Source organism: Eufriesea mexicana, unplaced genomic scaffold, assembly GCF_001483705.2.
Source record: "Eufriesea mexicana isolate 0111107269 unplaced genomic scaffold, ASM148370v2 scaffold571, whole genome shotgun sequence".
Taxonomy (NCBI): domain Eukaryota; kingdom Metazoa; phylum Arthropoda; class Insecta; order Hymenoptera; family Apidae; genus Eufriesea; species Eufriesea mexicana.
This window is the reverse complement of record NW_016908756.1, coordinates 87982-100791: the sequence shown is the minus strand read 5'-3', so window position 1 is coordinate 100791 and position 12810 is coordinate 87982. Positions and strand designations below refer to the sequence as shown.

General features: G+C 32.6%; 3 protein-coding genes across 3 annotated transcripts; 1 reads left to right on the top strand and 2 right to left on the bottom strand.

Moving 5' to 3' along the window:
• The first annotated feature begins 365 nt into the window (after positions 1 to 365).
• Positions 366 to 2441, top strand: LOC108546043 (uncharacterized). The gene is given in 5 exon segments (XM_083287385.1): positions 366 to 404; positions 934 to 974; positions 976 to 1162; positions 2156 to 2232; positions 2318 to 2441. Coding segments are annotated over 5 exon segments (468 nt in total).
• Positions 2442 to 8431: 5990 nt separating this feature from the next.
• On the bottom strand, positions 8432 to 9335 carry LOC108546061 (signal peptidase complex subunit 1-like). The gene is made up of 3 exons (XM_017897981.1): positions 9227 to 9335; positions 9008 to 9067; positions 8432 to 8930 (listed from the first exon to the last, which is right to left on the bottom strand). The coding sequence occupies exons 1-3, from the start codon at positions 9269 to 9271 to the stop codon at positions 8748 to 8750; spliced, it is 288 nt and encodes a 95-aa protein (XP_017753470.1). The 5' UTR covers positions 9272 to 9335; the 3' UTR covers positions 8432 to 8747.
• Positions 9336 to 9924: 589 nt separating this feature from the next.
• Spase12 (Signal peptidase complex subunit Spase12) lies at positions 9925 to 10581 on the bottom strand. The gene is made up of 3 exons (XM_017897990.1): positions 10416 to 10581; positions 10191 to 10250; positions 9925 to 10117 (listed from the first exon to the last, which is right to left on the bottom strand). The coding sequence occupies exons 1-3, from the start codon at positions 10458 to 10460 to the stop codon at positions 9935 to 9937; spliced, it is 288 nt and encodes a 95-aa protein (XP_017753479.1). The 5' UTR covers positions 10461 to 10581; the 3' UTR covers positions 9925 to 9934.
• Positions 10582 to 12810: the final 2229 nt, after the last annotated feature.

Here is a 12810-nt window from a genome sequence, read left to right as displayed (position 1 = left end):
ACCATCGCAACACCGCGTTTACGATGATCATTATGTATCAAACGACACATTACGACAATGCGATATTGCTGTTGTTGGAGTAACAGAAGACAGAGAAAGTGAACGTTCCAGAGAGATCGAATGCTTTCGAAGGGCCATTTTACCATTTTTGTTTCTCCTTTTTCCCTGTGAAAATTGTAACAGCGAAACAGTATAAGGCTTAATTGTAACTTTCTATTAACACAACCGAATCTTGAAGGTTTTATGAATGAAAATAAATAGATTGGTGGGGAAGAAATAATAATAGGAATTGAAAGACTTGATTATGTGCAATCCTGAGCGTTTCCTGGTGAAATGGAACGTTTTTCAACTCGCAAATTACGGTAATGTTGGCCATAAAACACTTAGAGAACTGTAACTCACTGGTGAGTCTAAAATAAACAAGACAATTGACTTTTAGAATTATGGTAATTGAGTTTATGGTAAGGTGTCTGAATGGCATATATGGTTATGCAAAGTGTATAACAACACAGTGCATTGTAAATCTTTATGTCCTCCAACTTCCCTTCAGGAAGTGTGGTAATTATCCACAAATATTTTCCTAATGAATTTATCCTTTTAATTATTCATAAAACTTCTTTTTTTATTACTTAATAAATATGATTAAATAATATATATTTCCATATTTACTTTTCTAATTATCTACAAAATTTCTTCTTACCTGTAAATACATAAAATCAAATAAAACGTACTTCAATTTCTCCTCAACAAATTTACAAATCTAATTACTTATAGAACCCTTCACTTCCTTAATAAATGGAAATAATTGCTTCCCTCTTAAATCGTCGAAACTTAACCTCAAATTAATTCTGAAGAAACGATATATGCTATACATTCATATATAATTCGATCCCTTTCACGCGAGGGACAAATTGATGTCTACGACAATGATAGAAGGGGCACGTGAAATTTCACGTAATCTCAGGTGAGAGCGAGCATAGGGTTGGGTGGGGTGCACGCAGGAACTATTTTGCTCGTTCCTGTACCGTTCACTGATTATGCTTCCGTTTATAAGGCTTGCTAAGATTCCAGATTTTAGTCCCCGAAGCGCAACAGTCCTGGAATACGCTCAGATCTCAATAGTGCAACAGCAGAACCGGAAATGGCCAACCTTCGAGCACACGTGGGTGTCGACTTTGTTCCGTGATCTTTGCTTCGAGAAAAAGATCTCCCGCGTTCTTTGAAAATTCTCGACTAGACGGTGAACCATAGAATATATCAGACGCAGACATGGTGTCATAGTGACTTTAGATTTAAAAAGTTTTTTAGTCATTCGAAATGAATCTAGTTTTTCTTTGAACAGAATTATTGGATATTCGGTGAATATTTATGCACATATAATTTTTCTATATAATTTTTATTTCATGTCAAAGTATTTTGATCGGAGAAAGCAATCGGTTTCTAATCTATGAGTGCTTATATTTTATGACTGTACTAAGTTAGTCAAATGACAGTTTTAAAACTTTTGATTAAAAATTCTGAATTCGTTACTTTCGTCATTTGTTTTCACGACTTTCTCTGATATATGTGTATTGAATTTTTTAATTCCGATTTAATGTCTTTTCTTACTACGTTTCTTTTGAGAGTAGTGTGCAACCTGTTTCATCTATCGCAAGCAGTCGTGTGGCCGGTTATTTGATCGGTAGTGGTAGGTTTGGTGTGAAAGAAATGTTAATATAGTTATACGACGAATGGCAAATACCTGGTTGTAAACAATAAAAGAATCGTCACAACCACTCGATAATTTCACTTAGTTGACATTTAATGACGCGATCTGAGTGGCTGTACATTAGATGCTTTCACCACAACGTGAAATATTTCGTGCCGGTTCAAGTCACCATGTAAAACTACGCCAATTGTACCCCCCGTTATAACACTTGTGATAATTTGTGAAATTTTTAATCCTTAAGGGTCGGAGCTTTCTGTTATAATATGTATCTACAAGACGAAGGAATGTTATAATAAAAAAAAGAAAAAGATACGAAACTGATTTATTTATTTTACGTATATAAAACGGATTGATTCACGTTCGTATGATTAAAATTTTCGATTTACCAGCTTTTTACATGTTTTAAACTTTTCTATAACTAATTTGTCACGTATATTTATTTTTTAGATTTTTCTTCTCGTTCTCATCGTCTCGATCGCCCTCGTAGCTTCGATGCCTACTCCTGGTGGTGGTCATCACGAACAGTAATTATTTACCGATCACTAATATTAATTATAGATCACGTTTGTTATTGAACCATTGTATTCAATAATGTTTTATTTTTTCCAGCACACATTTCGTTATCCACGTACCAGAATTAATTCACAAACACCATCATACTCACGTGAAGAAGATCCACATAAAATCTCACGACGAAGGGGATGATGGTCATGAGCACGTAGAGGAATGGTGATTTTTCTATCGAATTATTTATCTCTGTACAATTTTTATGATATGTTTGTAAAATATTTTAATGTTAATGTTGTTACGTTGCCCTTGTATTTAATTATTGTTAACTATTGTTGCAAGCTTGTGAATACCACGTTAATAAAATAACGTCGGGAAGACTGTTAATTGTTATGAGATGTTGTTCATGATGAGTGTTGATTTCCAAAAAGATTTCAGGTATGTGAAAGAACGTACACGATGTTGGTCAAACACGTGTATTGTATAAAAAATAAAGTAACATAATAGAGTATGTACAAGTTTCATAAATCTAAGTACACATATGTGCATACCAAGTGACAGTAATTCTATATTACATACTTAAATGACTAAAAAACGTAGGCAGTTCGAATTATTTTGTACTATTCCCTACTCGTATCTTCAGTATACTTCCGGGAACGATTTGGTTGAGTTTCACGAGATTCTAGTAACTCGAATGCCATTATTTTACAATCTGCAACAGAGTCACGAGGATTCCCTTTATTCTTCGAAATTTACCTAGACTGGAAATTAATTCTTCGTAAATTTACAAACTTCGCTTTATTACAAGCTACTTCTCCGAATAGTTTATACCTTCGTCGTAAACTTTTATTGGTGTGCTTTACTTATAAATCATTGCAAAAGCCAGTTTTCCAAATTTTATGATCTTTATATGCCGATAGGGATCCGAGACATATGTAATCAACATATTACCAACCTTTTTTGGCTGTGGATATTAAACTTTTACATTCAAGTATTGCATAATTATGAAAATTGTGACTTCCGTATATAAGAAACATCTCAACGTTTCATAAGAATTATCACTGGTTTCACCAGGAGTCGAATATCGCGCTATTAGAATATTACTATATATCTTCCAAAAAGACCAAAATTATTAATTACAAACGTACCTGAGTAAGCCAAGACATTTTCTGCTCCTAAAATGGCCTAACTTATAATATCACTAAAGAAAGGAACTGTAATATTAAACATAAGCTATTCAAATACATAAATTTTTCAATCTATCCAAAATTTCGTCTGTGTAAAAAAAATGTTATAAATTCTAAATCATAAATTGGACGACTCTCATATCGATGTAAGAACTTAATTTTTTTAAAGAAAAGGAGGATTTCTGTAATTACCTAGATAATAACAAACCGAAGAATGTGCTCCCATTACCACCACTTCTTCTCCTCGTGAACAGGAATAGGTACAGGAATCTTCTCGACGATCGGAACAGGTACATGTACTTTTTCAACATGGTGCACTGGTACTGGAACGGGTACCTTTTGCACGTGATGGATAGGAATTGGTACAGGGACAGGCACCTTCTCCACATGATGCACAGGTATTTTCTTCACGTGATGATGATGGACTGTATGCACGTGATAAGGTACATGAACGCGTACATGGTGGTGGGAACTGAAATAAATTGATTTTCCTCAAATCTGTGTCAATTGCCTATTATTTTACTATTTAAATTCTGATGAAGAAATTAGAATTTGAATTCACCGTAAAAATTATCGTTAATTTATCACCATGCATAATTCATATCAAATTTCATCGAATTTTGGTTCACGATATTTGTATATTTCTGAAGACATATAAAATGACTATGAGAAAGTGAAAATAATCGCTTAGAAGGTTATTAGGTTTCGTTAACTTACCTATGGTAGCCCGGTACTGGCGAAGACAATGCCACGGCCAGTATTCCGAACACGATTAACTGCAACACGAATGTGAATTTGTGATTCGTCCATATAGCTAAAAGTGCACCGTGACACGCATGTCATTTATATGTAAGACGTCGATTTTTCCCTTTTTCTTTTTTCGAAGTTTCACTGCCCGCTCTACGTGCCTCCGGTTCTAATTTTTGCCAAACCGCCATCGAAAAGAATTTAACAATTATCTATTCGTTAAAATCATAAGCAACAAAAAAGAAAAAAATAAATGACAAAAGATCTAGATCCGAATATTCTAAAAATAGAAATACTCCAAAAAAAGTATATTCTACACGAAATTCTAAATGTATCTAAAATCACCAAAAAATTTATTCACAGAAGAACTAGATTCAAAATGGCCAAGAAAGTTTCACCAAAAAATTTTGTGTAACTCTATCTTTTAAATCACACCGTCAACCCTAATTCACAATGCTCGACAATTCACACGATTACGAAGCATCACGTTCTACTCACAGCGACAGTTTGGAAGCGCATCTTGGTTGACTTAGTTTCGTTCCTTTTCTCCTTGAAGCAACTGGAGTGCCCTCTGCTCTTGACGACCCCGCGAAACGACACGAAGACGAAAATTGAAAAAAAGAAACTAGGCGGCGACGAGAAACGAAACTGTGGAAATCGGATTTAAAGCTCGATAGTACGTCGATTACACCCGATCGATGTTTTACCGATGTCGATACGTTTCTGGCTTTCAACGGCCGGGGATGTGTGCTTATAAAGGACGAACCGAGGTGGCCAAAACCACCCGGTGAAAAGCCATTGGGGTGGGAGAGCTAAAGTCGCTCGAGTTTACGGTTACGTAAAAGCTAGGAAGCGGCGACTCTCTGGTTACGTCCGTTCCGCGCGTTCCCCAACCTGCGTAACACGCACTATACACCACGTGTTTGGCTCCACTCGATGTAATCCGTCGAAGGGACCACAAATGGTAAAAACGCGTTGATAATCGCGATATTAATTCGCTCTGTGAGGCACACCGCGAGCAGTGGCATTGTTACGTGGATAATTGTGGAATTGGAGGCTCTAGTGCGCGTTTCCCGCGATTTCTGAATTATGGATGAGCTACGTGGAAAGTCATTTTCCCGAATTTCGATGGACCCTTAACGAGTAATAATCGTGACGATTGAATTTGTTAAGAAAAGATTTGCTGGTGTATAAAATCAGAGGGATGAATGTCAAGTGTCACTGTGTGGTGAGGTTAAGTGGTGGTGTGTAAACATTTCAAAGACTTTAAGTCCAGAATTGTCCAAGAAGATCTGAAAAGAATGTGTACGTGGATTTTCCGGTGTGATTGAAGGTACAATTCATATCATAGCGTACATTTCTTGTATATTTTTGACTTCGAAGAAAATATTCTAATGAAGCCACCTTGTTCTAATGAATATTCTAATGAGCTGAAACTTTGGTTAGGTTTAGAAGGGGTTCGTGTACTTTGGACGTTCAAGAGTCGCAGAAATGGACTTTTGATGGAGCAGATAAACCTATTGCATAAACATTCTCTGTAAATTTTGCTTTTAGGTAAAGAAATTCTGTCCAACTGTTGGTCTCGAGAGATATATCAGTCTGATGCCACGTAACGTGTTGAAGACATCAGTGGAATTTTGCATTACGTGATCGATTTCACCCAAATGGTTTGCAAAATAATATGGACTGTCTTATGTTAATTATATGCATATACATAATAAATAGATAATCAATTTATGATACATATGTAAGTGCTTCATATTTTCCAAATTATATCATAAATGTTACTCTCTATAAACGAAATAAGATTCAAATTGAATATCTTTGTCCGATTTGATATAATTAATCCGATATAATTAACATAAGTTTAACATATACTGATATTTTGCAGAAAAGAAAAATTCAATTACGCATCGGTCATTCGATGTTGAAACATCGTAGAAGACATCGAAACATCGTAACAAACATCGTCAAATTTGATTCATTTTATTAGCACAATGGTGAACACGTGTTATCCAACATGGCGAATGATATAACCTCAGCGACCTCAATGTACGCAAGGAACGATGCAAGGCAGGTCATCCCCTATTAATTATGGCACCGAGAATGCAGCAGTTGGAACAGGAAAATTAAATTACAGGAGGCATCTAATGGTGAACATTGTAACAAATTACCTTTTCTTTCTTTGGCAAACAACATCATGTGTCTAATTGCGAATAGATTACAGACTTTATTTAATTTTCTTGCTATAAAGTTACAAAACTTTCCACTTCCGGTCTATAATTCTATTTATCTCTTTCCATACTCGAGTCGATATCCAATAACGATCATGAGTCCAAACAGCACATTAGAAAATTCTTTCCTATCGTTTTTCCTTGAAACACTTTTACTCTCACATGAATCGTTCGACACAAAATAATCGAAACCAATTTCTTTCTCTTCGACTACTTTATAGCGCTAATTGAGTGTAAAATGCATGGATGAAAATTGAATAATTAATTGCTGCAACTTCCTGTACTTACATGAAACTCATCGTGTCACTTTAATTTTATCGATTATTAACGGTTACACTGACATCGGTTTTACAAGTATGAATTTACAGTATATAATTTTCACTGAAATTTTGATAGATACGTTTCGTAATTGCACGTATGAAAACTTAACGAGACGCGAAAAAATACATTCTTTGAATAGAGAAAATTCGTGTCAGTTTTAACAAAAAACGTTAATCCAATCAACCACGTGGAAAATCACAATTTTGACAAACGTCACTGACTATACCTGGCGATTTATACAGTTATGACATGAGAATCAAGTTAAACCCCTTTTACATTCAATAATCATCACTTCATCCTGTTCTGTTAGGACGAAAAATGCAAAAAAGAATAAAAATGTAACAAGAGGAAATGATGAAATTTCTTAATCCAGATTCTACCGACATTTCCGTTGAAATATGTTGAATCGATTGGCTCACTTTCTCGAGGCGGCCGCCGGTGTTTTGCGAAAGGAGTCAGTGTTAAGAGCAAGGTAACGATCGAGGGATCACGGCTTGCCAGTGTAAAGCCTGTTGCATCTTTTTTTTCGTGCGTGTATAGTCGGCCCAGCCAGTGTTGCAGGAAGTGGTGCAGCTCGCATACTTAAAATATCCATCATACAGAGAGAAAGCGTTTCGTAATCCACTACCTTGTATATTTGACTGTATCTTACAAGCTGGGTACACCCAATGATTCGTTGGGCAAAATAAAAAAGACCCGATGATTTCAGAGAGGTCCAAAGTCATCAGGATTACGTAATGTTCTTTTAGATTCATGTGTGAAAGTAATCTGAAATGAATTAGGTTAGGTAAGATCTGTTGTACATTTTGCAAGAAAGATTATGATAGGTTGAAAAAAAAGGTTAGTTTAACAAAAATTGCTATTGTAAGGAACGGTTGTGGAATATCGGTGACACGTTGCGGATGAATTGTTATTCTTTTAACGTTGTTACTTAAGACTCGTTTTCTGATTTCTCGTTTTGAACCAGTGCACGTGTTAATAAAAAGCAGGTCCATTTGCAATAGAAATGCAACGAAATCGTCTTCGTTGCATAACGCTGTATTTCAATTTCGTGTTCTCAACGGGAACAAAGTAATTGAGGGGCCGGGCCACGTCGAATAATGATGACGAAAGGACCTGAGATTAGAGAATGAACGAAAAAAACAAAAGGTAAGAAAACGGTAACGCGTGTTACGACACATTTTGTGTTTTCAATGTACCTGTGATCGTTGACCGTTTACGTAAGGATCGTCTGCAATCATCCCCACCAAGCATTCCAAAACGCTTCTACCTCTTCAGTCCCGTGAAAGTCACGTCAGCAGGTCGATTTTGAGGGAAATATGCTTCGGTTAGCGTGCGATGAAAGAAAATGCGAAACGTGTCCGATGAAAGTCAAACGTTGGAACTGATCCAATGTATCGCATGTGGTATGCGGTATAATCATAAACGTGTGGCTAATTGTTCAGCCGATTCATTGGTACTGAAATTGAATTAATAACGGGCGATTAAAAGTAGTTGAGTCTCTTGGACTTGTTACGAGGCTCCTTCCTCTGTTACTGCGTATTATATAAGCAGAGTTCTGAAGCAGAAGGGAAATCCTGAATTTAATACCTTGTACACCATGGACCAGTGAGATACATTGATCTTTGAATATACATTTCATAATAAATGATAAGCAATATTGCTATAAAATAAAACTGGAACATGTGATATAATTACACCTTTATGTAAACAAATCAGATGAAGAATTTATCAAACAGTGATTTTTATTCATATTTTCATATATAAATACAAGTATAAATGCAATCTGATGGTACGTGTACAATTCTTGAATAATATATATAAATGAAATTATATATATTGAAATCTATTTAGAATCTACAATGCTGGCGAAGTAAAAAATATCAATTTATTCTCTATTCTCATTTCTCGCAGTCATAAGTCCTCATTTATGAGACAGCACACAATGTACTTGTGCGCTGTAAAACCTTATCAAACACTGCCACTTAATATTGTACAGTAGTAATTACAATAATATAACAGTATAATTATAATAGTAATAAACTATTTCTTCTTCTTTAATTTGGTGTTACCTCCAGACTGTGGCTTCTGCCAATCTAAAGGCTTACGACGATACATAGGCCATGGAGGAAGTGTGATTAATGCAGCCATTACAAATCCTGCACCAAGAATATACATTGTTTGTGAAAATTCTTGTATAACATATCCCCATATTAATCCAACTATCTGTAAAAACAAATCAAATACTTTGAATCTTAAACAAATTCTATGTCAAACAAATGCTTTTAAGTACAATACTTTACCCCAAAAAGTGTTATGATTACTCTTGATAACTTTTCTGCCCGACCTTGACCATCATAGTCCTAGAAAAAAATATAATTTTAATGAAGAAAATATATAATAAATACATCAATTTTAACATATGGTACATAACCTAACTATGAAAGAAATAACACATTGTACAAAAGCTGTTTGATATATTAAATAATGGACATTTATTAAAATTAAATTTATAAACTTACAATATATGTCGAAATTGATTGGATATACTGCACCCACGAACTCATTGTAAATAAATGAATGATACCGACAAATCGGCAGTATTACGCAAACCGCCTTCAGTATGGTCGTAGATTTCTGATAATGCATACGTCAGTAATCGTGTTACTACCATTACTATTCATGTAATAATTATTTATTGTGATAGTTATATTTTAAGGTCAACATTGACAAATTTGTAAATTGTAATAAATATAATTTAATATGATTAGTACATTAATATAAATTACATTGTCTTTGTAAAAATTTATATCATTGTTAAATTAATTAATGTTAAAAATGGAAACAAAAAAAATATCAATATTAACAGTGCATATAAAAATACAAAAGTAGTGTAATCAAAGAAGAAAATGATAGATTGGAATTACAAAGAATTGTGCTTTTTCCTACATCATATGTGTCATCAAATTTTACTACCTCATGTTCAAAAATCAAATTTTAACTTTATTTGTGTATCAGATGTTTAACAGTCGATTTTGTAACATCTGTTTATTTAAATTAACAATATTAAATACATACTATTTTACAAAATCATAAGTACACATCTTTCAATGGAATGTAATATATGAACCACATATCTTTATTTTGTACCAAGTGTTATTAAATTACACTTTATAATGTTATACTATATATTAAAATGTTATTAAGTACAAACACAGATAACAAAAAAACTATTTCTTCTTTTTCTGTTTAACTGTAACTTCTGATTGCGGTTTTTGCCAGTCTAAAGGATTACGGCGAAACATGGGCCATGGTGGTAATGTTATCACAGCTGCTAACATGAATCCTGCACCAAGTATGTATAATGTTTGTGAAAATTGCTGTATAACATATCCCCATATTAATCCAACTATCTATAAAAAGAAATTAAACACTTTTGATCTTCATTAAATTACATGTCAAGTATGAATATATTTAACCACTTACTCCAAAAAGTGTTATTATAACTCTTGATAATTTTTCTGCCCGACCCTGACCCTCATAATCCTGAAAAAAGAAATATAATTCTACTTAAGAAAATATCGGATAAATACATATGTGACAGATTTTTTACATATGAAACATAACCTAACTATGAAGAAAATAAAACATTGTTCAAAATTTGATATATCAATCGATTGATACTTACTAAAAGTTAAACTGTAAACTCACCACATGTGTTGAAATGGATTTGATATATTTCACCCACGAACTCATCACAAATAGATAATACTGACCCGGCACTACACACAAACAAATTTCAATATGATCGTAGTTCTTGGATGACACGTTTCTATTGTGTTTCCATTCATGTGATAATTATCTATGGTAGTAGATATTCCATAGTGCCAACTTTAGTAGTGTGATAAATAATATTTAATATAAGTATATCGATATAAATCACAACGTCATTGCATAAATTTACATTATTTTTAAAATAGTCAATATTTTAAAAATGAAAATAAAAGTAATATCGCATTACCGACAAAAATAAAATTTTATGATTAGTGCTTGCTTCATGTGAGCAAAATTTTACTTTGAAAATGAAAAAAATATTGTATAAAAAAATTGTTTGATAAATTAATAAAATTAATAAATTTATTTTAAAGTACTGAGTTATCATAGTCAACTATACAAGTAAGAATTTATAATGTTATAACTTTCTTAACTGAATGCTGTTGTGCAATTCCTATGGTTTATCATTTTACGGATATAATGTATATTATGTTACGTGTATTGTGCTTTCTAATGTTTTCAAGTATAAATTTCTCTACTGAAATTGAACAGAATCTAATATAGAAATGTAAGGAAATAAACATGTAAAACAATGTGTACTCATATTAATACAAGTTATACGAACAATAACAAGAAACCATACAATTCAGTACGTGAAATTAAATAATTTATGTATAACATAAAATTTTATTAAAAATTTCGCTTCTGTAAATTCCTTCACGTTATTTCACATCTGTATTGTTGGATTCTATTGTTAGTGTAAAAAGAGGTTACAATTGAAATTGACATCGTGGTACATGCCAAAGATTGTATCGGTGATCGGTTAGACAGAAACTATTAATTAGAATCCGTCAACTTTTTTCAGTGTTGACAATACTGTACATATGTGTCATCACCATGTCGGTTAGAAAACGAATTTCTAATCGTGTAACGGTATACAATACTTAGCTGTTCATTGTTGTAACACATTTATAGGAGAAACCGATTCACACACCATGTATAACTCTGTCCCGCGCTTTTGCTTGCGTAGAATTTGAAACAGGATTTGAGTGAAATGTTTCAAGGGCGACAATGTGCTATAAGAGTATTACATTCGAACAAGAAAATTGATGCTTTGGAATTATGAAATGTTAGTCGTAATCTGGTATGTCTTTTTACGATGTACTATATGTTATTTCATTTTAAATACTCTTACTTTTGAAAATCGAACAACAATCTTGCTTGAATATCAGCCGTTTAACAATCAACTTTTTATTTCAACTCTTACAGTTTTTTATTTGAATTAAAAAAAAGGAAGTAATATATATTTAAAATATATATTGAAATTAGTGTTTCATAAAGAAATGTGAATACAATTGATTTTAAATTAAATATTTTGAAAAATATTTAGGAAGGTTTCAAAAGATTTCATAACAATTTTTTTACAATATACATGATCATAAATATTATTTATTCCACTATGTTATTGTGTAAAACATATAATGTCCACTTGTTCTTAAAATCATACTTAATTTAATATTGCAAGAATACTGTACCGAAAAATATTATTCGATTTTACATTATTTTCGCATAAAATTCTAAATTATTTACTACAACTAGGTAGTGTGTGTTTTTTTTTGTAACGTGATCGTGAATCTCATTTGTTTTTTTCTTACAATTAATAAGGGGTTGTTATATTATTAAAAGATTGTTTAATTTTTATTCAACATACAAAATGTTGTGTAGTGTTTATAAGGATTTGAACCTATATGTATTTTGTTGCTGTATTACTACATTAATACATACAAAATTTAAAACAACATTCTATTAAAAAGATGGTATGTGATTTTGTTTGTTCTAATGGAAATCGACAATGTCTGCTTATGAATGTAATACAAAGTTATAAGTATCTTTAATTAAGCTATCTATATACGTTAAGGAGTGATATTGATGGGAAATACAAATTCTGTTAAGTTTTTCAAATACTTAACAGTTTTAAATACATAGCAAAATGGAGACTCTTAATAGTATCTATATTCCTACAGACTTAATCAAACGAATAAGATGAACACATTTAGCTTTCATAACATTCGTCCTTGAGCAAATTGTTTAAATTGAATTTGATAGTACCATAAAAAATCTATTTGTTTACCGTATAATACATTGCCTATACACAATCATAAGTATTCCCTTCCAAAATTCTTCTTCCTTCAACATTATATTACAATTTCGTAACATTCTCCACAAAGTTTCACGTTCAACATTTTCCTCATCGAATGTATTCGCTTAAAAATAACATGGCAATTGAAATCTTCAATCAGACACGTTAATTAAGTCCTTTCTTTGAAAACCA

What these genes read in the sequence shown, in the direction of transcription:
- Spase12 (XM_017897990.1), bottom strand. Translation starts at nt 10,460, where the DNA reads ATGAGTTCGTGGGTGAAATATATCAAATCCATTTCAACACATGTG. An exon ending in AATCCATTTCAACACATGTG is followed by an intron (nt 10,251 to 10,415) that starts GTGAGTTTACAG and finishes TTCTTTTTTCAG; the next exon opens with GATTATGAGGGTCAGGGTCG. An exon ending in TTATAATAACACTTTTTGGA is followed by an intron (nt 10,118 to 10,190) that starts GTAAGTGGTTAA and finishes TTCTTTTTATAG; the next exon opens with ATAGTTGGATTAATATGGGG.
- LOC108546061 (XM_017897981.1), bottom strand. Translation starts at nt 9,271, where the DNA reads ATGAGTTCGTGGGTGCAGTATATCCAATCAATTTCGACATATATT. An exon ending in AATCAATTTCGACATATATT is followed by an intron (nt 9,068 to 9,226) that starts GTAAGTTTATAA and finishes ATTTTTTTCTAG; the next exon opens with GACTATGATGGTCAAGGTCG. An exon ending in TAATCATAACACTTTTTGGG is followed by an intron (nt 8,931 to 9,007) that starts GTAAAGTATTGT and finishes TTGTTTTTACAG; the next exon opens with ATAGTTGGATTAATATGGGG.